This window comes from Xiphophorus hellerii, chromosome 24 (genome assembly GCF_003331165.1).
Source record: "Xiphophorus hellerii strain 12219 chromosome 24, Xiphophorus_hellerii-4.1, whole genome shotgun sequence".
In the NCBI taxonomy this organism is placed as follows: domain Eukaryota; kingdom Metazoa; phylum Chordata; class Actinopteri; order Cyprinodontiformes; family Poeciliidae; genus Xiphophorus; species Xiphophorus hellerii.
In genome coordinates this window covers 9,084,737-9,112,330 of record NC_045695.1, presented here as the reverse complement: position 1 = coordinate 9,112,330, position 27,594 = coordinate 9,084,737, and the positions used below count along the sequence as shown (strand labels likewise).

Genomic DNA, 27,594 nt, shown 5'->3' with positions numbered 1-27,594 from the left:
GCTCTCTCCAGAGGTGAAACCCTGCTCATAATAGGCTCTTTGTTAATTCTGCTTTTTGTGTAACGTTCCCATAAAATGGGCAAAAAATTGCAAGTAAACATGAAAATAGACCCTGTTTTCTTATATACCATTAAATTCCCATTAGAAACAATAACTCACATAATCAACACTCCTAGGACTATATTGAGAATGAGGCAGATGCAGTTCTCTCAACAACTCAGACAAGGTTAGATTGCCAAATTGTGTTATACGGAAGCAATTTCAATTATTAAGCTATCCTATTGTTCAGTAAATTAATAGAGAGCACCTGTTTTAACATTTAAAAGTTGATTTTATTGTCAACTTTCCATTTAGATGTTTATTGCAGTTTTATTCAACATAGGTGGTAAAGTATATCTATATATTTATATTTCATATTGAATCTGTACTCACACTTCACTTCTTGTACTTGAAACCACTCTGGGCAACACTATTTTCATTAGTCTTCTCAAAACTACAATTACAAAGTGTTTATTCAGAGGCTTAGAACCGTGGTAACACAGACCACTACAGGACATCCTTTCTGCCCACAGCCATCACCATCTGCAACAACTCTAAATCTCTAATCTCTTTCCACCCATAGTTAGGTGATAGTTTGCTGTTTTCAGTCAGCGTAAAATGTTTCCTATACTATACAACAATAATAAAAACCTGGATAAACATACCTTATTTTCATTGTCCCTGTAATTTTCTTCGCTGCAAGGATCCAGATGGTGAAGTTTGACCCTTTAACATCAACTACTTTTGTGCTTCCTGGTTCCCTTTGTGTTTAGAGTTGAGATTACAGACAGCAGGGACCTCTCTTGAGGTCTTGGCCAATCAAGGGAGCAGAATCCAATACCAAAGGAAAAAACCTCAAGGTTTGTGGCCAATGTTTATGATTAGGAAAATAAAAAACCTTTTTTTTTTTTCTTTTTTTCAATCAGATATGGGTATTTGCATATAAATAACAGTCCAGTGACTGTCAAAAAGAGAGGGACTTAGAAAGAGAGAGGTAAATAAGAAATGAAGACAAAGTGTCATAAGTAAAGACGGGGGCAGATTGAACTGTTTTATCTGCTGGTGAGGAGCAGGAAAGCGGCCTGGAGGTAAATGTCACCATGATCATTTAATAGGGTCAGCAGCTACAATCACCAAGAAAGAATTTAATTTCTTCTTTGCTATTCATTTTAAAAACCAAATTTTTCTTTACAAATTGGAAATCCTGCCTTTTAAATGTAATTTTATAAGAATCTGAATGTGTAGTTGCATTTCTTGTGAAACAAGGATGTTAGCGATGACAGAGAACTAAAGGTTCCCATTAAAACCAGTCCTTGGTCTTTCATTTGATCATGAATGACCAACTTGTTGTACAACGTCTTATTGTCCAGACTTACTTACTTCTGACTTTTTAGGTGATCAGAGAGTGATTTCACAAGGTTTAAATCTGCTCTGAATCATTAGCTGCTTGTTCTGTTATTTCAAGTTTAGACCTGATTATTTGAGTGTCTATTTTTCTTCACGTAGCTGTGCTTGGTTTGATATTGTCAGACTTGGTCTTCAGCTCCTTTATACCAAAAAAGGAGTGATAAATCACTGGAATGTTTGATAAGTCACATGTTGCGGACCAGAGAGTCTCACAAGGAGGATCTGAAACTGAAAACTGACAGAGACAAACAATACATGTTACCAGTGAGGAAAGAGGCTGCCAGCTTTTCTCTGTCCTGCTGAGCGGGCCTGGCACTATATACCAGGACCGATTCAAAAAGGCAAACTTCCCAGGAACCGATGCCCACCAAGCCTGCAGGGCTGGTCCATTCTCTTTCTTGTTGTCTTTAGGGTTGTCTCCATTGCCAACAAAGGGATGCATGGTGTTGCTGTTTCTGGCCTTGAGAAAGACATCAGCACCTTTATTTAAGCATGAGCATTCACACTTATTCCATTGCAAAAGGATTCATATGTGTTCAGTATTTTTTACATTTTATGTTCTAATCCATAGTTGTGGTTCACTGTTCCAGGTTATTGTAGATTCTTTGTGTCTCCATATTGTCCATAATGGCGGCCATTTGCAGTTCCTTGTTGTGGCCGTGCCATTCCACCAGCAGCATGCAACCCTTAATTACCTGCCTGTAATTTAGATTTTTATTCTCATTATCCTCATTGCATTGGCTCTTATTTGTTAAGGTGCCCTACGGTGGGTATCTAGCTGTGACTGTTCATGCATATGTGTGCAAGACACCCTTTGCTGATTGCTGATTGCTGCATTGGCTGATGACTCAGTCCTTTTTTTTTTTTCCCAACCTGCTGGATGTACTTCAAACACACTGGGTAACCTCCTCCTTTCCCCACTGGCAGCCAAGAGGTTACCGTCCCCACACATCAGAGCTATTTTCCTCTTAATTGAGACCCACTCTGCTGCGACAGCATTTTCACAAGGTGGAAAATGGCAGGTCAAGACATCAGGACATCCCTCTCCTCTAAGACTCTGTCCCTTTGGCAAAAGTGCCTGTGATGTTGATAAGTTCCTTTGGGGATCTTGGAGCTCCTCCAGCTCAGATGCTACACCTCTTAAGGGCATGTAAAGGTTGGTGTCTTGCTACCTCATTGGTTGTATGCACAACAACCGCTCTTGTGTGTTTATTCAATCAGCCTAGGTCTAAAATATGCATGTTGTTCCGATTGAATTACGCCAGAGATTTTATGGAGAAAAATAGTGGTAAACCACCTTGTCGAGTCGCTATGAGAGAGCAGACACTTTGAGGGAGTCTCTGTGGTGACCTGAGTCAATCTGCATCTGATTACCCCGCAGCAGACCTGTAACCTAATTCATGAGCTCATCGCCTCCTCTCCAGGAGCACCGGATAAATGGCTGCTTTTGCTTATATGACACTAAAACGTTGACGAAACGCAGGGACATAATATTTGTTTCACTTTATTTCATCCACCTATAAACCTGCATTTGTTTTCAATGACAAACCTCTGTGCTGTATCTTTTTAGCAGTAATGACATGATTCTTTTTATATGCTTGCTCTAGGTTTTATGTGTGTTTTATGTCTAGGTTTAGTTACTCCAAATGGCATTGCCTTTAAAATTGGCATCCTAATTTTTAGGAAGTTTCCTTTTATATCAATTATTCGCTTGTACATCCAGAGGTCTACATTTAATTCAATATTGGATGTCCAGAAATCTGCTATGAATTTTCTGGACTAGATAGTAAATGAGCACAAGGCATCTGATGGTTTCCAACTAGTGATGAAATTCTATCTTTGGAAAACCTAGAAGAGGAGGAGACAGAAGGAGCGTTTTCTGGGAGTCTCTAACTTGAAGACTTAATAAACCGGCACCTCCCTCAGGAGTTTAAAGTTGCTCAGGCCTTGTCTTCCTGAATGAATACTTGTGTTTACATAGACAATATTTCTGCCCCAGAAATTAGTAATTAAAATTGTATATCAAACTTTCTATCACTAGAATATATGATCAAACCGCCGAGGAGCTCTGTAAAACAATATCAGTAAATGGAAGCAGCTGAAAGTCTTAATTTTCTACACATAATCAGTCTTTATTTTGCACAGGACTGTTTAAATACACTAATGTAATGTAGCTGCTAAAATGGACAACTGCTGAAATCTATACATTCATTTGCTTTTAACTTTCTTGTATGTTATTTAGCTCTGATAAGCCAATATTTATGGGAGAATAAGTTAGTCAAGAACAGATTTTGATTTAATAAATAAAAAAGGAAATCCTCAGTTGTCAACAAACATTTTTGTTGGTTGACAAAAAGACAAACTTTGGTTAAACGTTTTTTCTTACGTGAGGAACATACAGTATGTTGTCATGTTGTGGTGGTCTGGCTGCTGACTCTCTGCTAGACCGGCCTGTCAGAGCTTTGCTATCTATCAAAAGTTTCATCATTCTGAGGTGAAGCTTGTTTTGAATAGAGAAACAAGAGAGAATCACCCATTTCATTCACAAATCTGAGTGACTTTTCAAGTTGGATTTTTGGGGTAAGATAAAAGTGCTCTGTCAACTGTATTAACAATAAGCTATGAGGTAAATAAAACAAAACACCTTGGAAAGACTGATTGGAATTTATTTACATTTCATATTTTACATACAATATCTAAGTTCTGACTATATTTTGTTCAATTATATTTTGCTTAATTGCAAAGTTAAGTCAGACAAAAACCTACAGTTCTTATTTAAACATTTATTTCTATTAAATCCAGCAAATATTTGTTCCTGAATCATTTGGCATAAGTTAATTACTTTCAGTTACCATTTTGTTTCTTATGCTGGGACCTTGGCCATTCGTAGAGTAATTGTTCTATTTTTTGCGGGTTATGGGAGTTTATAGATTTGCTCAGTCTCTAACGCAGCTGATGATGGCGCGAGTTGCTTCAAAGCTGCTGGAGTTGTTATCTCTCGGCAGATTGGCGCGTTCCCTCACCAATTGCTGCGCAGTCAAATGGAAATGTGTCGAGTCGGGAAATGATAATCGAGTTCAATTAGGCTTTGTACCATGTTTGTATTCTGCCAACAGATTATCCAGAATCCCTACCCTCTCTGAGAGAAACAATAAACCTCTGTCAAAAGTCTGAAATGGGCAATTTCAGGAAAGGTACCGATAACAAATATTGGCACTGCCAAGCTACTCATGGCGTTATTAGAGACAAATATAGCGAAGCTTTTGAAACAGCTTGGCTGGAGTTCACTCTTGAAGGAAATTAATTTCCAATTTTTGTCTCCTTTTTTACTCCCGAAGCCACTCGCTGTAGTGGAATGCCTCATGCTTCCATGGAGAATTTTAAATATGCCAGACCCAGAATTGGATATCATACATATTTTCAAAAATAATAAGAACACAATAACATTTTTCCCAATTAGCACTGATATGTTGAAACACTAATTTTATTACAAAGGGAAAATATATATATATATTTCCAATTTGCTCTTCTTATTCTGACATGTAAGATGAAAAATGTCTGAATAAAATAGTTTCCCTCGTATAAAACAGTTTGCCAGCTCTTTATGTTCTAGCTGCATCCTGCGTGTGTGACCTTTTACACCTCTTTTTTTTCTGCTGTTTTTATTAGTGGCGAGCGTAAAACACTTCAGAGTCTCAATTAGCACTCACAATTAGAAGTGAAACCATCTTGGCAGCGCTCGCCTTACTTTAAGCCTTCAAGTTATTATCGTCCACAAACTAATTAGCAAGTTCTTGATAAGCGAGGGGTAGGCCCTCTGTTTCCATAGTAACGGTTAATCACAATGAAAGGATTGTGCTGGTGGGCAGGTCACAGAGCACACTGACTTCCTCTGCATTTGTTTTATGCTTCACTTCATTCGCAGCTCTAAAATTTTGTGCACTCGCAAGGCCATTTCATGTTGACTTGCTTCAAAAAGATGAGTTTAAAAAAGAGAAATTCGACACGAGTTCATAGTTGAACACAAGTGTTGTATCAGACGGTCGTGCATCATTGCTGATTGTTTCTCATCATATTGATACCTCCAATGAGGGAGCATCAGCTGATATTTTTATTGTGAAATTAACAGACTCTAAAGTCTCCTTGTTTGCATAAACACATCTATTATCATTTCATCATTTATTTGTCTATTAGGAGTGTTTAAGTGACAAAGTTCGTTGTTTTTAGTTTTTAAAAATTGTCTCTGTTGCTAAAAGGATTCTCTACCATCGCTGAAGTGAGAGATGGATGATCTCAATAATTGCCTGCTGAACAGAAATCAAACAAGCGAATTGAGTGCAAGCAGATGGAAGCCCCTAAATCTGCAGATAAACTGTTGAAATGGTTGGTATTCACTTTAGTGAGAACTGTGTGCAACATGTAAAATGCTTTTTATTTCTAAAGAAGGCATTTTATAAAAGGGGGATGCCTATGAGTCACAAATTTCAGAAATATCAGGAAATTAAATTTTACAATTGCACAAGAAGGCACCTGTTTCAAGGTTTTTTTTCCCTTCAAGCTAAGAATCAATATGCCAAACAGCAGCAGATATTTTGAAAAGCCTTACATTAGTAGTCAATCACATTCTGATGTTTTTAAGCTCTTAAAAGATAGCAGATGTGTTTCTGTAACTTTTAATCTAATAAACCAACACCAAACCTTGTTAATTGAACTTTTTAACAAACCAACTGTATACTTTCAGTCAATTTATATTCATTACTCATAGGGAAAAATGTTGTATCTATTTGGCTTAATGTTTTGAGCACAACTCATTTAAACTGGTTTTGATTCCTGGTACAAACCCAACCTTGCGCCATAAAACACCCGATGGGTTTACAATGGGTGAAGTTCTTGACCTTTCCAGAAAGTTAACATTTTATAATATTTATATTGTGTGTATCCTGGGAAGATGAGCAATTTTTAAGTAAAGTACATCCAGTACATCTTGTCATGAAATATACCCACAGAGTGATTCTACCATCACATATCTCAGTTGTTGAAGTGTCCTTAAGTCTGAAAGTCTATTTTTGTTACTTTCAAACATCTTTAGTCACCAAACAGCTCAATGTTTGTCTCCGCTGACCATAACATTTTCTCCAGATGGCATCCGGTTTCTGGAGACTACAAGTTTCATTCAGTTTTGCAGGAGGCACTTCTTTCCTTATTGGCAAGGCTTTGTCAATGTTGATGTCAACCTCGCTTCACTGAGGCCAGTGAAACTAATGTTCCAGCTCATGATTAACTTGAGCCTTTGTTGTTTATGGGTTCTTCTTTAAAACCGTAACCAATTTTATGTCCTCTGTGGGTTTGAGCGGGGTAAAATGGTACTAATGCATGGATGTTCCAGTAGAATAATTCTATAATATTTTCTCAAATCCTGTTAAAATGTGTCGAGTATGCTTCTTGGAATATTGGTCTGTTACCAAAGTTAGCTGTACTGAACAATTAAAACTGAAACCATGAGTGATAGGTCTGTTACAAAGAATCACTTCCCAAAGTGCAACCATGCCAATAGGTGTGCAAAAACAAATTTAATTCTGTTGAGGGCGATAAAGCACATGTTGTGTATTTGACACGTGGTGGGTATCAGTATGTTTGAATTTAGAGTTTTAGTGCTTTAATATTACGTAGTTTGATCTAATACCATGTTGGTATGCCAGCTAGCAGTGCTCATTGTGATTGTGATCAAGATGCAATTTACTAGATGTGGAAATTTGACTTTGAAATAGAAACAATTTAGAACAACTTTAAATTGAAAATCAATGATATCCGTTTCTATGATCAGTGTATGTGACTTAAACTAGACCACTACGAAGCTTAAAATGCTCCTTCCCTCAAACGATCTGCCATATTATGTCACATTTTTCATGTTTCTGTCTTTTATTTTCTTCACTTCAGCACACGCAGTACCAACATACGTCACTCTTGCTATTCTCAACCTGACATTTAAAATCCCACACAAAACGGTGCGCCAACATGAATACGCAGTTAACCACTTCAACAGTAACCCCCCCTATGACTGCAGTGTGCAATCCACCCCTCTGATTGGCAGGCAGGTTGCCCGTCTGGTGAATAAAATATTTATAGACGCTCAATTATCCAAGCCTGTTGTGTCTGACACAGCTGTGCTTGCCAGATGTTTTTATTTAAAGGAAGAGGCATGAAGCAAGGTGAAGTCGGGGGGAAAGGGTGTTCAGAAACCCTCCCATGCTTAGCAGCTTTATTCTAGACAATATGCAACAACAATCTTGTAAACATATGAAATATCTCAAAGCTAATTACAATTCTTTAATAAACAATTTTAGATATGTTTGAAGCTTTTGTTCGTGTTGCCTGATATTAATTAGCTGGCTTTTTAAAATTCAGACTCACTCATCATTTATAAAATTACAGTCATCCCAATAATGTGTTTAATTAAAAGGATGGAAAAAAGAAACGTTTGGCTCTAAAGAGTCACTGTGAGAGCTTGTTGAGAATTAAAGCGACTGCTACCATTTTTCTGAATATGTCAAGGCTGTGAGTTTCTCAAATTAAAAATCAAAGGGACTCTGTTTTCCCCATCACAATATTTCCCTTGTGGCAAAACTAGAAGCTGAAATGTGTTTTACATTTTAGAATCAAGTATTTATTTTAAGGCCAAAGTGACATTGTTTGTACCGGATCAAACCTCTTGTTTATGTTGTAGTTGAGTAATCAAGAATAACAGGCAACCCTACCTCATGCATTTTAACATGCTCTCATCTTTATTAGATTTTTTTACTTCCTTTATTAAGATTTTTTTGTTTTTCCCTGAATTTATATTTTTTAATCAAATTTTGAGGGGACATTTGGCTAACTGTGTTGCTTTAAATGTGTTGTATAATGATTATTTTATTCAAACAAATTTATTAAAATTATATATAAACAGTTACCCCATAAACATAACTTGTACAAACTCTAAAACAGATTTTACATTTATTTTTATTTACGCATACATGTATTTTTGAATTCTCCCAGAACATGGACTACATTTTTAATTCCCTACTCGATGTACATCTTTTGATCTGGTTCTCCAAAGTGAACCATCTCTAGGGTAGGTTGTGCATGTGGAGGTTACCATGGTGATTGCATCCCAGTTAGATGTGAGCCAGCATTGTGTTACCAGAATCCCATGCTTGAGCCTGGGGCTATTAGCCGAGGTCTTAGACTTGCCATGTAAAACTCAGGAAACCTTAGAGCTGCTTCTTTTTGCTCTTTTTTTATTCAACAGCATGAACCCTATGCCAACCATCTTGGATGCTTCACCGCCTGCAGAAATATCAATCAGTCATACAATGTCCGTGTGAGTCTCCATGAGTGACTCCTGCGGAGATTAAAGGGTATATTTCTCACCTTAAGATGGATAATTATGGGAGCAGCTGAACCGTTTCCATACCTACTCTGCATTACAAATTCAATTATGACTTTATCTTCAAAGAATTTTTACTGATACTTGTGAGCTTGTTGAGATATTCTAATAGGAGGGCACCTGTGGCTTTGTACTTTGGCCCTCGATATAGCAGAAGATATGATAATGCTGGATGGTCTCATAACTTTAGGATCAGAGCAAGATTGAAATGTGTCTATCAGAGGTTAATTTTAGGAACGTGTCATTGCAGCCTTTTAAAATGGAAACTGTGGGAGGTTCACATAGAAAGTCAAATGTAGGAAGTAATTATTGGATCTGACATTTGAAATGTTTATAATCTGAAATAGATCATTTGGTAAACAAAATACTCAAGCAGCATAATTTTACATTGGATAAGTATTTTTATAACTTTACTACTTTAAAATTTATATTGAATCCTATTAGGTACTCTTAAGTACGAGATCTATGTAAAAGGCATATATCTTGTGTTTTAATTTTCTTTTACAAATGTACCCTTTCAGTTCTGTTTTGTCTCAGTGGTTTTGATTTCTGAAGATGACATGTATGTGAAAGTAACAACTGAAGACACAGCATAAAGTTGCAGAACATTAATGATGTATCCAGAGCTTCGTTGCACTACACAACTATCACCAGGATACCTATATTAACTGCAATGCAAAACATTGTTTGCTGGATACTATATTCACAGCCACACCCCTTCCTCTACAACTCCTGATTAAATTTTTGTTTCTCTTCTTCCTTTTCAGTGGAAGGATGCACTGACTGGTCCGTGGACTACCAAAAGTACAAAGTCCTTGTTGGGGAGCCTGTCCGGATCAAGTGTGCTTTATTCTATGGATATATCCGGGCAAACTACAGCCATGCGCAGAGCACAGGACTTAGCCTCATGTGGTACAAAAGTGCAGTGCATGGGGATTTTGAGGAACCCATCAGTTTTGATGGTGCAAGGATGAGCAAAGAAGAGGATTCTATATGGTTCCGACCAGCTGAACTGGATGATGTGGGGTATTATTCCTGTGTATTAAGGTATGTGTTTTAACTCAAAATCCCAAAGATAAACAGTTTATCTCCACCTTACAGCTCGAAATGGAGCAAGCATTTGTTGCAGAATCCTCCACCATTTTAGGGGGATTATTTTGCCAGCGGCTTGTCTATAAAACGAAGTAAATAACATTGTCTTGCATCCCTGTAGGCATGAGAAAAGCCCTGTAAAAGTCTTCCCCTGTAGATGTCTAATAAAGTCAAGATGTAGCCAAAAAAAATAGCTGGTCGAGGTTCCACAGAGCGTTTTCTGTGCCTCCGAGGCCTCGTTGCCTCATTTTATATGTTAAATTAGTTTTTATTTCCCACTCAAGGGCAATAAGCCATACAACGCAATTGGTAAGTCTATAATCCTTTGGCCTTCACAAGTTCTTGTTTTCTGAAAACCTCATGGAAAGAAGTAGGATGCTTGAGAGTGTACTTCATCTTTTCAAGATGAAGTACACAGTGCACAGTGGGAAAAGCTGCTAAGATAAAAGAAAGGGGAAAAAATTGACCTGTTCTATCTTCCCTCTTAACTCACTGGATGTTGGAGGCATACAATTGTTTGATTTATGAGTTAGATTATGTGGTAAAACTTCTGGTTTCCCAGCGGCTTTCATCGACATGAAGGTGGTCTGTGACCGCTCAGAATGAAAATGTTAAGCTGCGATCTGTTTTTGTTTCATGGCAAGAGGAACTTTAAAACGCATCTTTCTGCATGATAGAAGTGCCGTCTTTTTTATTTTTTATTTGGCAACACTTATGCGCTTTAAGACCTTTTGTTAAATAGAATCGAGGGAATAATGTGCACTTGAACAGTAGCTTTCAACGCAGGTTTCTTTGTGTTTCAGAAGCTCAACTCTAAGGGAGTTTGGCTATTACTATTCCACACCATTAGCACCCTCCCCTTCGATGTGGCAGCCGCCGTGAATAGAAACATGGTGAACCAGTCCAGCAATTCTCTATTCACTCGTGTTGGCAGCGGTTTCTGGAGGTAGACAATCAGCTCAGAGTTATTGTGTAATCACACCGAGTAGAGTCTTGAGATTTGATTTGGATGAGCACTGTTGCGTTTTCACTGGTCCCTGCCTTTGAGAAGCAAATTAAGGGGCAACACTTATTTGTTGTTATGGAGAGAGAGGGAAAAAAAGTGCAGAGCTCTTTCAGTTAACAGGAGATTTCTCTTTGTGGACTTGTCTTTGAATTTTTGTTGTTTGTAATGGTTTCATAGACTTTAACTGTGTTTTCACACTTGAGGATTAGGAGTCAGCTAGCTTTTTCTCAACATTATATGCTTCCTGTCGTTCCTCAGTAAAATGGAGCACAATAACTTGGACTTTAAGTTGCATTTAATGGTTTAGCTGTACAATTATTTTTCCTGGACTGTTGCAGCTGAGATCTAGACGTATGTGTTGTTATCCACATTGCAGAGCTGAGACTGAAGTTATTCTGCAACATCTTCAATTCTTTTTGCTTTAGTGTTTGAGCGCTACCGTTAACTGTGTCCAAACAGGAAGTTACCTTTTCTCAAGCTACCCCTATTACAGCTACAGTTTCTGTTCCACTAGCGGCCATAACCATATTTTAGAAAAATATACGACTGTATGCTTTGTAGATATATCATCCTACCATCAACACATGTTAAAATAATCATCTTAGCTGGAAATTGACCCAACTTACTGCATGTCTGCCAGCTATAACAACTGAACCGACTAAAAAGAAAAAATAACAATCAAGCGAAACACATTCATTTGTCACAGTGTGTTTACTGTCAGCTTTGCAACACTTGAGTTAAGGAAATAAAACGCAATAGTGTAGAGAGTTTCACATGCTTGATTATATAGTAATAACTTATTAACCTTGTAGGTAAAGGGCGTTTTCTCTTGACTGGCTCATTAGTCAGCTTTCTGCAGCAACGAGCTGCAGTTCAGGAACAGGAAAACCTGCTCAGGAAGACTTCCACAGCATACGTTGAATATACCAGGTTTGTCTGAGTGCTGATCAACATTTTAAAGGTATTTGCGAAGACCTGAGCCTTTGTAATTACCTTGGTCTTCCACAAGATCAGTTTGTAATTCCACTGTGGAGAATATTAAAGGGCAGCTTCAAAGTTACGGTGGAGTTTGATCACTTGATCTGTAATGCCTTCATGTTTTACCTTGTTAGAGATCAAAGAGGGACACTCTGATGCATGTCATCTATAATACCACTCAATATAGAGCTCTTCCATTATCAGTTACGAAGATTACTATATAGCATATAATTGCACCTACTTGGGCATGTTCTCTGTTTTTGGTTGAAGGTTAAAAATGCTGTAATGGATTCACATAGTCTTACCAACACACTGCAGCACGCTCATCTGTTCCCTCAGTATGACTCATTTAAATTCCCAGGTACCCCAGCCAAGTCAAAGGATTGCTCTTCTCCTTTGTCTCTGGAGTGTGGGCCCTATAGATGATCAGCACTCGCATATGTTAACACATTACCACTGGCTCAAGCTCTTGGCTGTGTTTTCAGCTGAGGATCCTCGCCGTTTTGAAACGTGAAGGGCCCTGGAAAATTGGAGCCCTGTGAGATGGAACAAATGAACCTCAGCACAACAATAAATGATTTCTCACTGGGTACATTTCATAGTTGAGCAGACTGCAACAGTTCAGCACCAGTTACGATGAGATCCCTTGATGTTACATTATTAGTCTGATATAAAGAAGGGGGAAGTATGCCAGTCACGTTAGGAAATTTAACTCTGCATCTAAAAACGCTGTTTTTGTTTAACTTGAAACTTTATTCCTCTGTGATTTTAAACTTTTGGCCTTCTTAGTGCATTTCTTTCCAGCCACACACATCAGTGCAGGCATCTTCATCACATCTTTGTTTACCTGCTCAGCTGCACTTAAGTGTGTCAGAGGGCATATCCTCCGTACACCAACACACCCGTGCACATCAGCATGCACACAAACACAGAGCGTCAGGTCGATGTGCCCAAGAGACTAGCTGTCAGTGGAAGGGAACTTGGTGTACTTCCCAACCTACATGTGACAGCAGACCAACACACATTCACAATCAACATTTCAAGCAGGCTGAAGTATCACTTCTACTCTCTGGGATTGGTGAGCATGGACGTGCTCGTACACACGCAAGTCCTAGATGCGTTACAGGCACATGATGAGGGAGAATAGGAGCTGCATGCGGTAGCGAGACGGAGAGGAGCAGATGAATACCTCCATACGTCAAATTGAGGTCAACACTCAGCTGTTTCGAACACAATACCCTGAGGAACTTTGTCATATGAAGAGCGAAAACATCTGCAACGGCAGTCACTTAGAGTACAATACAAAGTGAGGCGCATGCATGCGCACAGGCAACCTGATGCATTTGAAGGTACCTCTGACTCTCCTGCATTGTTGTAGGTCTCTGTAAAAAAATATTAATAGTGTATTGTTTCTGCTGTGATTAAATTCTGCTTTTGCATCCGAGGAAATCAAGCGAGAAGGAGTCAAATTAGACATGAGTGGGAAAATTATATTTAGATCTGTCATCTGAAAGGAAAATGTTTTGCGCTAAGGATTGAAATAAGGCATAGAAATAAATTCAGGAACAAATGTTGTACAGTGGCTTTCAAAAATATTAATACCTCCTCCAGCTTTTTCATGCTTTGTCATGTGACAAACTTCAAAGTGTTTTTGTCACAGAGCAACACATAGTTGTATATCATTATGAAGCTGAAATTGTGTGGTTTTTAAAATTTACATATATAACCGAGAGAAGTGAGGCATGCATTTGTGTTCTTCATCAGGAGTAAATACAGTATAGAAGCATCTTTTGTGGTTTTCATTGACTTAAGTTTTTTAAGGTCCATGTGTACCAGCTTTGTACATCTAGAGACTTTTTCACCATTCTTCTTTTCAAAATATTTCCCTATCTCTGCTGGAAAAGATTACTGTTGTGTGCAAGTTGTAGAAACAGGAGTCGGCTTATCCCCAAAACTATTCAAGCCTAAAATACCATCTCAATGCAAGCAGAGATGTCTCCAACGCTAATGTCAACATCCACAGTCCACATTTTGAAAGGATTTTTTTCCCCGAGATCTTCCATGAATGATCACAGGTCCCCGAAACATCTGAAATCTGAATAGGTATGATAGCATTTTGCACCAGCCTGATGGTTGAATAGCCTAAATAACATATTTAAATTGAAAATAGAGGGTTTTCAATTAAAATGCAATCAATTTTGATTAACTAATGACAGACCTTGGTATTAACTTGTTTTTCCCCTCATCACTAGTTTAAAATAATAGATATAGAATTTTATGTCCAACTAATCTACAGAGTTTGAATTACAACATTTTTCTTCCAAATGATATTCCATTGTGATGTTTTAGATAACAAAGTGAAGAAAAAAAATTTGCTTAGCCATGGAAAATTTGCTATTCATGAACAAATGACCAAACGTGAGCAGAGCTACAGCAAATATATCACTGTGAAAGTACAGAGATTTATCTAAAGGACAGATGTATTGCACAGGAAGAATTTTTGGCCCCTTGTAGTTAGCCAGCATCTCACCTTTGACCCCGCTCACAGGCACTGGCATGCTGCCACTGCCTTAGGCTTATTGATGGCTTTCCTGCATGCCCTGCAATACCTGGGCTGTCGGAACCAAAGGACATTGAGAGGGGAGGATTATAAAGGGGGCGGTGTGCGTCTCTGTGTGTGCATCCTTTCTTTCATTTAAGCTTAAAATTCCCGGTGTGCATGCATCTCACCTTGCGTCTTGAACACACACGTTACAAAGCACCTCCCACCTGTCCCATGCCGTGGCCATTTTGACCGTATTAGTATTCGTGTGCAGGAGTGGCTGGTGATCTCTCAGGGAAGTGACAGTCAGAATGGGCTGTCTGGAACGCTCTGTCATTCAGCTCCAGTCAGGGCCTGTCCAATTGATCCTGCCCAGCTGTCAAAGCCAATGAGAGACGCTAGACTAAGGAGCAGCATGGATGGTTTTTGCTGCAAGAGGTTGTGGATGATGGATAAAGAAGTATTGCTGTATGGGCTATGAGCTACCTAGAAAGAAACAATCTGGTAGCACCTCTTTGATAATATATTCAACGAGTGTTTCTGAATTCAGATTATTTTTTAATCTTTTCACACCAAGCATAACATCGATGAAGGTTTGATATCACAGTGAAGAGCGAAAAGTTCTTTTTCCTACCAGTAATCGCACCAAATATTGAATATACATCACCTAAAAGATCATAGCTATGAAACCTTACTGATGATAAAACAAATTTAGATCTGCTGCTGTTTTTCACTTCCCAGTAGTTGTTACATCAGCAGCTTGTGTGTGAGCATTTTGCTTCGCCAACTTTCTGCACTGTTCAGCAGAAAAAGTAAGAAGTTACTGAAGCATAAAGCAGCCGAGGCCTTGGAATCTGTTGATCTTTTCTAATTAAGATTTTTCTGTTTGTCAAATATGAAGAAGAGCCAAGTTCTCTTAATTTTGTTAATGCTTTGGTTGTTGTGAGGATGGGAAAGTAAACACCAAATCTTTGTTTCTCAATGAATTATCTACAAATAGTTTTTCATGACATTTTTGCCATGGTTTTAAACTGGTTCTTTAATATTGACATATTAGATGCCAAACAATTGTCAAAAAATATTATTTGTGTTGTCCCTTACTTGGAAGTTTTTTTTGTTTTTTTTTTTGCAAACATATGATAAAGGTCACAAATGGTGATTTTTAAAGCTCTTGCTGTTAATGTGTGTTAATCTAATGGCAGATTTAACAAGTATTGGCTCTATAGACAGACGTTAGTGCAGATTTCAGAGAAATAATCACAAATCCATTTCAAACTCAGCGCTATTTTTGCTATGACTTCCAGAAAACAACCATAAAAACCTTTAAAGAAGTTAGTCATGTCAGAAAGATCTTGAAATTTGAACCTGGAAAAAGAATGAAATTTTAACATGGGAAATTAGCAGGAACCCTGGTTGTGAAGCCCTTTCAGGCTTTATAAGCCAATATGTAGCAAAGGTAACAATCATTGTTTCACTGGAAAAGGTGCAGTTAAAGCAGAATCTGATTGGGAAAAAATGGTATAGAGCCAGCACACTGTCATTAATTGTTTTCACTTCTTATATGGGGTCTGAACTGTGTAATATGGGTTTGCCAAGCAGCTTTATTTCCCAGTCAGGGGTTATTGATGATACCCCTCTGTAGTCAGTATTCTTTTACACCTGTATAGCAAAGAGTGCTCCGTCAACCCTGCTTGGACAGCCTGTTAGCGTGCTCTGTGTGGTTTAGTATAGACTGTTTTCCAACAGCCATTGTCTCATGATGTATGGGCTGCTGTTTGGGTTTGGGCAACCTTTCACACCATGCTTTATTCAGCTTTCTGATGTGGCTGTGTGAAGTTTGCCAGGTATTCACTGTGGATGTCTGATGCTACAATGGCACTGTCAAAAAAAGAGAGAATGTGCTCTTCAAACCACTCCGGGGCAACGAAATGAATAGTAATAAACTTCTGTAAAAGACATATTTTAGAAATGCTGTCATTTTGTCTATGGCTTTTAAATCTGCTGTTTATTTCTCTCAACTGTTTGAACTTATGCATCCTGCGAAAATACTATGTGATTCCTCTGATTCGCATTTGCTCAGGGTTTTTCTTATTGGCTTAAATACATATACTGCCCCTCTTTGACCACAGGGGTTTCTAGTCATGGCTCTATGGTAGCGTTGTTGGTAGGACTGTTACCTTACAAGTGTGGATTCTCTCTGGCTACTCCAGCTTCTTCTCACAGTCCAACATGACTGCTTTGTCCATTGGTCTCACTAAATTGTCCGTAGGTGCGAGTACAAACGGTTGTCCAGGGTGTGTCCTGCCTTTCACCCAATGATCGCTGGAGATAGACACCATCTTCCTTGTAACCCCCCAAGGACAGGCTGGTATAGACAATGGACTGATTTGTGGTTTTAGTCATCACCCATTTTATGGTTGCATTTTCATTTTTGTTCAATTTTTCAGAGATATGCATTTTGGCTCAGGTAAATTCAGTAATCAGTGTTTCTTGCTTTTGCACCCAGGGTTTTATTCATATCATTCAATTGCATGCTTAAGGGTTTAGTCAGTCTAATGCCTCCCCCATATGTTTAGCATCCTTGCTGTCCTGGTCCACATTAAGCAGAGGAAGTCATCAGACAAGACCTATCACTATCTGATAGTAGGGACATTGACCTTCTCCTCCTCATATCTGATGTTAGTTTTTATCTGCCAGACAAATGTCAGAAATACCATTCCCCAAGCCCAATCACTCTGGCACCACTGCTGAGGTTTCTCCCTCCCTTCCATCCCGATTGGATTGTGAACAGCAGAGCTGCGAGCGAGACATCTGCAATACCACAGCTGTCAGTCAAACTGCTGTGTAGAGGAGAACTCACACTGCTTTACTGGATCCTAAGGGTGCAAGAATGATGGGGAAGTAGCTGGGAGCTGGGAAGGAAATTTCATTAAAATTTCATAAAACTCAAACAGCTATTTTTTAATTTAACTGTTGCTGAACATTGTGAAACTTTTGATCATATGAGTTTGCACCAGCTTTTTAGTTTATACTTAATTCCTTTTAAAGAACATACTTGTATGATTATCATTTTATTTTTTTGTTTAGCATCCTTTGAGAAATTGAATAAGTCCTTAACCTCACTGGTCACCTTGAGTGTTGTGGATTGGATCCCTGTATTACTTTCAGAGCACCTTCAATTCATCATGATATAGATTCATCAAGGTCTCAGAAACATCTCCTGGAATATTCCATCCATATTGACATGATGGCATCACCCAGTTGCTCCAGATTTGTTGGCTGCTCATCTGTGATGTTAATCTTCTGTTTCACCACATCCCAAAATATAGTGATGTGTAGGGATTTGGATTTTCTCTGTTACTTTGGTACTTTAACATTTCTGATGTATTGTGTGGATTTTAGGTAGTAGACTAAGCGGGGATGGATGGTTCCTTTGTGCCATGTGGCACTTCCTGTTTTCCTCTGATTTCTGTTTCTGAGTTTCTTTGCCACTGTTGAGTAGATGTATTTTCTGCTCGTCATTGAGGATTTTTCTTGGGCAATGGTGGCAACGGTTGCAGGAGTTTGTCCCATAATCGGTGGTTGTGTCCTTGGGCAAGACACTTCACCCGCCTTACCTGCTTTCAGACTGCCCCAGGACACCTGCGGCTTCAATCCAGTAGCTTGCCACCATCAGTATCTGTATGTGTGGATGATTGAATGTAGTGTGAAGTGATTTTCTGGTTGTGTGTTTTATAGCATTGAATCCAATGCTTCAGTGCAACCATGTCACTTTCAAAACCATTTAAAACTCTATTCCTCGTTTTATTCTGTATTTGAAGTTCAACAAGTTGTGTTCACTACAACTTGAAGCCTTCAGTTGATGGCTTGTGATTTGCTGATTCACTTCTTTGTGTCAACCATTGAAGTGGTAAACCTGCCTTTTATTGCCAAAAAGCACCAATGAGAGAAATCTGATCTCAATATTTATATTATTCTATTTTCTTAGTTGCTAAACTTCTAAACAAAGCTAGTAACAAATCAAAAATGTACAATGATTTTCAACAGCTAGATGATCACTCCTACTGAAAGAGCTTTTTTCCACCAATACAACCCATTCTCAGAGTGCAAGAGCCCAGCAGTGATAATATGAAATGGTTGGTTTGTGTTTGATATGCATGGGAGTTAGACTGCTCACTCATTACACCCAGAGGGCCTTGGGACCAATGAATAAGGTCATGACAGAGTTAGAACAGAATAACAACCGAGACAAATTGTTTATGCTTGTTATGAAATCAGGTTGTAAGCATAAAGATGAGTTGTGACTGTCAGAGAATGTGAAAATAGCTCCCTTAAGGCATCGAACAGAAAATGACTGACTAATGCATTTGCACACAAGAAGCACTTTTGTCAGTTTGAGTTGTACAATTTAAGAAAGGCTTAGAGGAGTTTGAAAACTTGCTTCTTGGTTAAAGTAGGTTTTTGGAGTGAGATGATTTATGCAAATATTTTCAGCACTGTGTATTTTTAGCAGAGAAGATCTTGATGACAATCGTGTTGTCTGTTGTGGAGTTAAAGGAGCAAGGATGTCCCAATACTAAATACAATTTCAAACTGTATACCAGTATTAAGAAAAATACTCTATTAAATACCATTTTTGTCATCACATCCATATTTTTTTGCATTGTTCTGAACTTAGCAGATGGAAAGCACATCTTAATGGAGAGCTCAGTCCGACCGAACACCGTCATTGGGTTGTCTGGGTCCATAAAGCAAATATTTACCCAGATAGTTTTAGCTCATGGTATAATTAAGGTTTATTACTACGCTGTTGCAGATACAGGAGCTTTACTGGCTTTTTTAAGTTGCTCTCAAACATCAGTGTTATAGGGTGAGCTTGTGACTTGCAGCGTTGTTTGGCTTTTTCTTTTTTTTGTCTGTCTGCCTCATAGGGAAAATACCAATAGTGGGGATGAGTGTCTCTGTCATTGCAGTGAATGAGTCAATTTGTATTGATTTTGATGCAAATGAATTATTAATTTGTCTCGTATTGATTGTATTGAGACATCTTCAATCTTTTCAAGGATTTTACTAACCAGGCTGTTGGAGTTTCTTGCTGCTTTTGCAGCCATTCTGTTGTAGATTTGTGTTTTTCTCCTGTGTCATGACTTAATGAGTCTTGGACAGGCTCAAGCTCTCAGACACTTTAACTTTGTAAAGTTGTGGTATACAGAAGGTTTGTGGTTGATAATGAATGATGTTAATATGCCCATATCATGCTCCATCCACCACCACTCTTGACACTAGGTATGAGGTTTTTGTGCTGATATGCTACCTTGTTTTCAGCTTTACCTTCACTGACTTGCAGGGAGTTGTACTTGCGTTTATCCAAACATGTCAATTTTCACTGCAAAAAGAAGAACATGATTGGCTTCAAACTGTTTAGCTTTATGACTCTTCTTGTTTGGCTAACATATTTAGTTATTTGTGCTACATACTGCACAATATATACTGTTTGACTATCTTCATTCTGAGAGCTGAAGGCCAAAGTAACCACACAGTCCAATCCTTCCACCGTGGTGTTCCTACAGTAAGAGCAGGTCAGCAAGAGGATTGAAACAAGGATGGTGACAAACTATTAGATGATTTGAGGACAGAGTCTGTTGTTTCAGGGTGGCAGAAAGGTACCACACTGTTACAGGGGATAAGTAGGAGCATGTTAGACTGCAGTCGGATTTTGGATACCAGGATGCTTAATCATCCTGGACTTGGTGTTAGAGCTGACAGGTGAGTTATGAGCTGGCTCCACAAGTAGGAACCCCAGTCTTCCCACTGCTCACTGTGACCTTCGCTCTGGCTATAAATAATGAAGCAGACGTAAGATACCGATTCAGGATAACCGGGCCAGCTCTATCTTGGTTTAGGTTATCTTGATTTTTTTGTGGGCAGGCATGGTAGGGCGAGACCTCAATGAGCTTAAGCATTTGACACAGTATCATGGGTGATACAGTTTCCTGCACAGTGTTGTAAATACTGTAACTGAACTGTGACACAGTACTTTGTGAAATTATTCCGAGCCGTAAACTTTTTCACATTGAATTTTATTGATTTTATTTTAACCAACACAGCAAATAATTACTTGTACTGGAAAATAATCATAACAAAAGTAAATCACCCCAGTCAGCATTATGCAACTTTCTTAACTTCTCCCTGGTATCTTTCATGCAAACTGATTATGAAAACCAATTTCTTTGTAAATCTTTTAGAAAATGGCAGTGCATACTTCACAAGAACCAAGAAATGTTCATTGTACCTAAGGCTGCAAGACCATGTCACACTTCAATGTCAAGGTACTCCTCATAGGTTTTTTTTCCACTGCAGTGCACCCATTGTTAAAGGCCTAATTTATGGAGTGCACAACTGAATGTTGCTTTCAACAGATTCTCCCACCTGAGTTGTGGATGTTTGCAGCTCCTGTAGAGTTACCCGGAATTGTTCCATCAGGCAAAATGTCCTTTCACCTGATGACTTCTACACCTCTTAGACACTTCTCTGTGAATATTATCACTTGAAAGCCAGCTGTAATATTTAATAAGCAATTATTCCATCATTCCATTTCTATTAGGGAGGAGTTAGTTTAATTAAGAGCTTCATTAAGTTAGTTCATTAATTTCCCCCCAGGTGCCACGGATTCACAGGAGAATTACAAATCAATTCTGCCGCCTATTATTTAATACTAAACGAAACAGTTGGCGAATGAAAGGCCAGGTTCGCTTTGGCTTCATCTTCCAGTAGCAGGTTGTCGGTTATTTTTGAAGATGAGAAGAATGTCTAGAGCATGTTCTCCTATAAGTTTAATTGGAGCAAAATCCCATGCATATGTTACAGTAAAGTGAAGCTTTGAACAGCCTGTTTAACTCCTTCCTGGCCCTTTCCTCATAATTTCACAGAATTTGCTGCATATTGCATCTCAAACCCTGTGCCTGCCCTCCAGCTGTATCCGGTAGCTGTCAGGCTGACACCTCTCCGAGATGATGTGTGCAGGACGCCATCTATCATTGCCGCAGCGTTGCATATCTGCTTTACTTTGACACATCCGAGTGACACACTCACCCATTAATGCCATAGTGTCACCTAGCTTGTTATCACCGTAACCGCAGTACGCAGAGTTTCACAAAATGCTGACTGCACAGCACACAATTAAGTCTCGGGAGTGTGGAATCCTCCTCCTGCTTTTTTTTTTTTTCGTCCTTTGAACAGATTTTCCGCTACTTAGAGAAAAGTGAAGAGATCGCCCAGCTCTTCAACCTCGAAAAGCTTCCTGATGGATGTGAAATGTTGGAAAGACACCGTAGGACAAAGTGTTGGCTCACACCATCAATCACTCATGCGGAGCAGATGACACAATTTCCCCCCGTCTCTCTCTCTGTCTTTCTCATCCAGTCGACGAGTTTATCAGCGCTGCCCAGAATATTTAGCAGAGAAAAGGGCGCACCCGTGGGATCTCATTTGCACAGGTGTCCATCTGGTGGAAGTTGTCTGGGATAATCTCCACATCATGTCACATTTGCATCAGGGCTTCACGAAAAACAGCGCCCGTATTGTAAGAGACGCCAACAGCACGGGCCGGTTCAGAGGGGCGAGGGATTTTAAAGCTGATACTGTAGCGAGGAGTCACATGTGTGATGCTAATCCACAAGGCCGTTAATACGACACAATTATGTAAGGATTTAACATGTTTGTAATTGTTTGTTGGTTCAGCTCAATTTGTGTAACCAGCTTTAGTTGGAAAATTAGCAGTGAGATTTTCGCTAAATACTGCCAATTTGTTTGGTCTTTAAACCAGCGGGGATTTGCTGCAGCCAGCCTCGAGTACTTGTCAACTGTGACAGCCTTATTAGCCTGTTTGGGCACAGAAAATGTGCTTTCATTGAATTTATTGATCACCCACAACATTTGCTTCTGATCTCCTTCTTCAAATAGCACAACTTTTACAGTGGATCAATGTGCCGATTGATTTCTATGTTCCGTTAAGAACTGCTCAAGCGGCGGCTCCAGCCTCCAACTTTACTCTGGCGTGGAAGAGATGTGATCAGTATTATTACAAACCTCTCTATAATCACAGGAGAAGACTCAGTCAGATTGATTCAGTGTTTTACAACAAGTTTTTTTCTTATAAATTGATAACAGATGATAAAGGAAAATGGGAAATAGTTGTATCTGCGCTGACTGGGTTTCTGAAATGAGCAATCGTCAACAAATGCTTTGGAAATCTAAATGTGATTACGACACACAATTTACTCAACAAAATGTAATGCTCTACTGGTTCTTCAAAATAAAAGCATTCCAAACTTCATAAATGTCATAAATTGAACATTGTTTTTAAGCACAAAGGCAAGTATCTATTTCTAATCGGAAACTTATTGGACATAAGTTTCTTGTAATAATAAAACAATTCATTGTCGATTTATTATTAATGATAATAAAACTAATTCATATCAGTCTCTTTACATGTTGTATTAAAGAAAACAGGGCAAAAATAATTTGTATTACTTACAACAGGTAAAATAAGTACTAAACACATAAGAATTTGTCATAGTAAATATATTTGTAAAGGTGCTAATGAAATAAAATTTTCACCAGGTGTTAGTAGCAACACAAGTAATCCATGTATGGAAAGAAACCAGAACAGCTAAGAGAAAAGTTGTTCTTCCAAAATTTGACCTTTGTCAACATACCGCTTGACATAAATCCAGTGGAAATAATTGTTGGTGTTTTAAAGAGAAACACCTCCTTAAATCATCTTTGCTGAATTTGTTGCGGCACAAATGCACACACGTCATGGTGAATTGAGGAAGGTTTTTTCCTCAATAACAAACATCTTACCTTGCACCTTATTTGTCTTTAAGCTCCTGACATTAAGTTCTGCACAGGAACAAAACCATTACATTCCTCCAGTTCTTGTACATATATTTGAAATGAACCACCTACCTCAGCAGCAATATCAAACATTTCTTTCACTCAGGATGATTCCCAGCTATTATCTTTAGACACAGACAAAGCATGAAGGCTCAGGCGTTACAAGCAATCTCCCATTTTATGCTGCCTCTGCCTCGCGTTGTAAATTCTTGTCTTTATGTATATGACCTGAGCAGTTACAGTACATCAGCTGCAGAAGATAATTTTCTGCTACTGTAGCTGGCTCTACAAAGGGCTAATGTGTGAAAACAAATTCTCTATCAGTTCTCTGGAGCTGTCTCTTTGCTAAACATCTTGCTCCACACCGTTAAAACAAACGAATGTGCATTAAGAATGAAAAATTGCAATCAAAAAACGGTTCCATTTGTGGAACTCACTAAAACATTAAATTAATCTAGAATTGCTTAGATACTAATTTGTTGTTTGAAGGAAATTTACCATCAAAAAACAAGAAAAATTCTTCCTATAGGTGTTTTTACATTTAATGACTCACTGCTCTGAATCAGAGTGAACCTTGCAGCATTTTTACAGCTAACCACAGGGAGTACTGAAAAGCTCTGCTTTGCAGGCCTTTCAGGGCTTCAGTATAATCCCTTTTTCCTCATTCTAACTGGTTTTTATCACTCTGTCATTCCAGGAACTCCACATACTGCATGAAGGTGTCCATGTCCCTCATAGTGGCAGAGAATGACACAGACCTTTGCTACAACTCCAAAATGAGATTCTTTGAGAAGGCAGAACTAAGCAAATGTAAAAACATCACCTGCCCAGACATCGAGGACTTCATACAGCCGGGGGTGGAACCGAAAATAGTTTGGTACAAGGTAAGAGGCATTTTATTTTAAAGGATCATTGAAATATATATTTCTTCTTTATTTGAATAATTTCACAGACACTTGATATATCTCTGCTTTTGGTTAGCGGTTCACAGTCATCATAGGTAGGGATTTCCTATTTGGGGATTTTAATTATTATTTTTAACCTTTTTGTCTGAGTAAAGTTATTATGCAGAAGTTATTTATGGCAGATTCTCTTGGACTTCCTACTATCTATCTATCTCTGCACCTTCCTGGTTTTATGATTTAATGGACATTGGTCTCTCTTTTCTGACCAAGACAAACCTACCTAAGGTTAATAAACTCACCTTACCTTATCTCATTTAGCTTCTAAAACTCAAAATGATTAATATACAGCTAAAGCATATTGATTTGCTATGTAAACACATTTATCTGGCTCTCTGGTTTTAAACCTAATCCTCCTTCTAATGAGGAGTTGTGGGCCCACAGAGTGTAACTGACCCAGCCAGAACCTCTCTGTCCGACAGGCTTCTTAGACAGAGCTGTTAGGTGCAGCTCGCAGACCAATTCATCAAATGTTACTCCGCCGGATAAGATGGCCAAATCGCTTTGCTCTCCTGCAGAAATTAAATTAAAATAGCAGACAATGACTGTGGGCTCCACACCCTCCAGTTATTGGCTCTCACTTTGCTGGTGGCTGATTAAATTCTGAGAGGCGGACCCGCTGTGCCCCAGTTTTCTTTGCCTCAGGTGGCCCCAAATCTCCGAGCTCTGAGCTGATCCTGAAAGGCTGTACCTGCCTTCCTCTCACTACCTACATGGTAGCATGAGCTGAGATACAGAAAGAGGGTAATTAAATCATTTTGCTCTTTCGGGCTGTTTTTCATTGTGTGCTGAACCACCTGGTGAGTGTTGGCCTGAGTGCTTGTCAGTCCCATCTTTCAAGGAGTTAGCTGAAGAAGCAGCATCCCTAACCACTGAATGACATAAAATATCCCTAAAATATAAAGTTGCTTTACACTATTACCCATAAATCATAGCTTTAATATTGTAAATGGACCTAACCTACATTGCTCTTTTCTTTCTAACCAGAGTTTATATGTCTATGAACAACCTGATTCTTTCACATCAAAGTAAATTCACTGATTAAAGTTTTTTGGCCAATTTGCAATCTCTTTTATTTGTATGGTAAGCAGACAAAATGGTGTAATTTCATTTTAGCTATGGTTAAGTTGGCCAATATGTTTTCAATAATCAATGCAGCTTAACGGATCAAAGGCAATGCAAACCTAGCTGTGCTGCACAAACAACTCAAGACTGTTTTTTAAACCCAACTGTCTGAGAAGGAAGCTTGTACGACACTTTTATCTTGCGTAGTTCAGAATCATTCCACATTTTCAGCAATTTTCTAATATCTACAGTTCTTACAAATAACCAGTCTTTGAATTAGCTTCTTATTGCCTTGTCAATAACCTAACGACCGAAAGGCTAGTGTAAGCAAAACTTTACTACTGTTAGTGATCCATTTATCAAACTGCACTGCTTCTCTCACACACATCATTTCACAGATGATCTGTTTTTGAAAACATACCTAAAGAAATTAAAGAATAATGGTGAGTCACATCTGATCTCAGAGATGCAGCTAGTTATCTTTGGGTTCTGTGCACAGAAACACACCGTCCTACACACTGTTTCTCACTTCATCTTTACAGAAGACACCAGCCTTCAAATACATTTTTTGTCCTATTTTAATTGGAAATTGTTAGCATCACGGGTTGTTGAGTTGTTACGGAGTTTGATTTATTGATTCTGTTTTCATTACGATTCTGTGTTCCTTAGTCTTTTTTTTTATTGGATCAGCCTTGTTTCTGTTTTACCTTAGTTCAGTTCTTCTTAAGGATTCTAGTTTATAACATTTATTTCTTGTCTAGTTACTCCTTATTACTCTTAGACTCATTTCCTTAGTCCCCTGTGTGCGCTCCCTTGCCTCCTGTGCCATTTTCAGTCTCTGTCTCCTCAGCCTGCCTTCTGCTCTCCCTACACACCTGCAACTCATTAGCTAATCAGCTCAGGTCTTATATTTACAACATTCACTCTCACAGTATTTAAACCCTTCTCCCTCACACTCTTTGCTGGTTCCTCCTGTTTTCTCACCATTAATTTCCCCATTATATCCTGTAATATTCCCCATGTTTCCTGCTGGCTTTTTCCTTGGATTTATAGTTTTTTCTGCTCTGGCTCCCTGTTTTGTTTTGTTTTTTTAATCTTTTTTTCATTAAAGCATTCAACATGACCAATGCTCCCAGACCCTGTCTGCATTTTGGTCCATTCAAAAACTCACAATTCATGACAAAAATAAAGTGTCAGGGTGACACGATGAAGGAAGTAAACAACTGTTAGCCCATTTTTATTTTGAGTAAGAGCAATTCAGTAAAATACAGAGCAAATCAGATTATTGTGAACAAGGTTGTTCTTAACATTGGTGATCTGCTTCCCATTTTATTCATAAAATGTTAGGGATTAAGGTTTATCTGAAATGGCAATTTTTAAAAATCCAGTTTATTAATGCTATATATTGCATCCCCAAAATCTGACATTACAATCATCAATGCATAGTCTGCAAAGACCTTTAATGAATTTAAGCAACTCGGGTTGGTTGTAGATATCAGGTTAAAGTGGAAGCAATAAAAGAACCAATTCAGAAAAAAAGGGACAGACTCACTATTCTTTAAAAAAAAAAAAGTTGGCTTCATTTGTTGCTGAAGATAGCCCACAGTGTTTTTGTGTGGAGAAGGTTTTAACATTTTGTACTACCTGCTGGTTTTGTGGCATAATGGAAACACAAAAGAACACATAGAGGAAAGTACTATCTGCTGCCAGAAAGCTGCTGGATGTCAGCTTGGATGATGAAGCAAAAATTATCCTAGCAAGTAAAAAGCATCCACTTTTTACTGCATTTAGGCTTCAGGGAGAAGGTTTTGCTACCCAGAACAAAAAAGTATATATATATATAAATATAAGGCAATGTATCTGGCCATTGTTGTGATCAGTCATTCTGCAATATTTCCTAATTGGGCCACAAAAGTATACATTCCCTCTTCACTTAGAGCAGATGTCTGTGACTTTTACAATACAGCACTTGTCATTTTTTTAAGAACCACCTTTTTATTTCTATTTTTATGTTTTTCAAAAAAGAAAAAGCATAGAACATTTGCATGAAAAAAGAGAATCTATGTTTTGTTTTATGGAAAATGATGTAAATAAAAAATAATGTTCTACCTCATGACAAGATAAAAAACATATCTAAGGATATTACTGGTGCATTTAGTGACATTCTGTTGCTGAGAAA

At 38.4% G+C, this 27,594-nt stretch overlaps 1 protein-coding gene across 2 annotated transcripts in view; it reads left to right on the top strand.

Moving 5' to 3' along the window:
- Positions 1 to 27,594, top strand: part of LOC116716085 (interleukin-1 receptor accessory protein-like 1) — a 216,519-nt gene that overhangs the window by 68,015 nt on the left and 120,910 nt on the right. For both annotated transcript variants that reach the window (XM_032556868.1, XM_032556867.1), the window contains exons 3-4: positions 9,640 to 9,919; positions 24,086 to 24,272. In XM_032556868.1, coding sequence (XP_032412759.1) covers positions 9,640 to 9,919; positions 24,086 to 24,272 — 467 coding nt within the window. The remainder of the gene's footprint in view (positions 1 to 9,639; positions 9,920 to 24,085; positions 24,273 to 27,594) is intronic.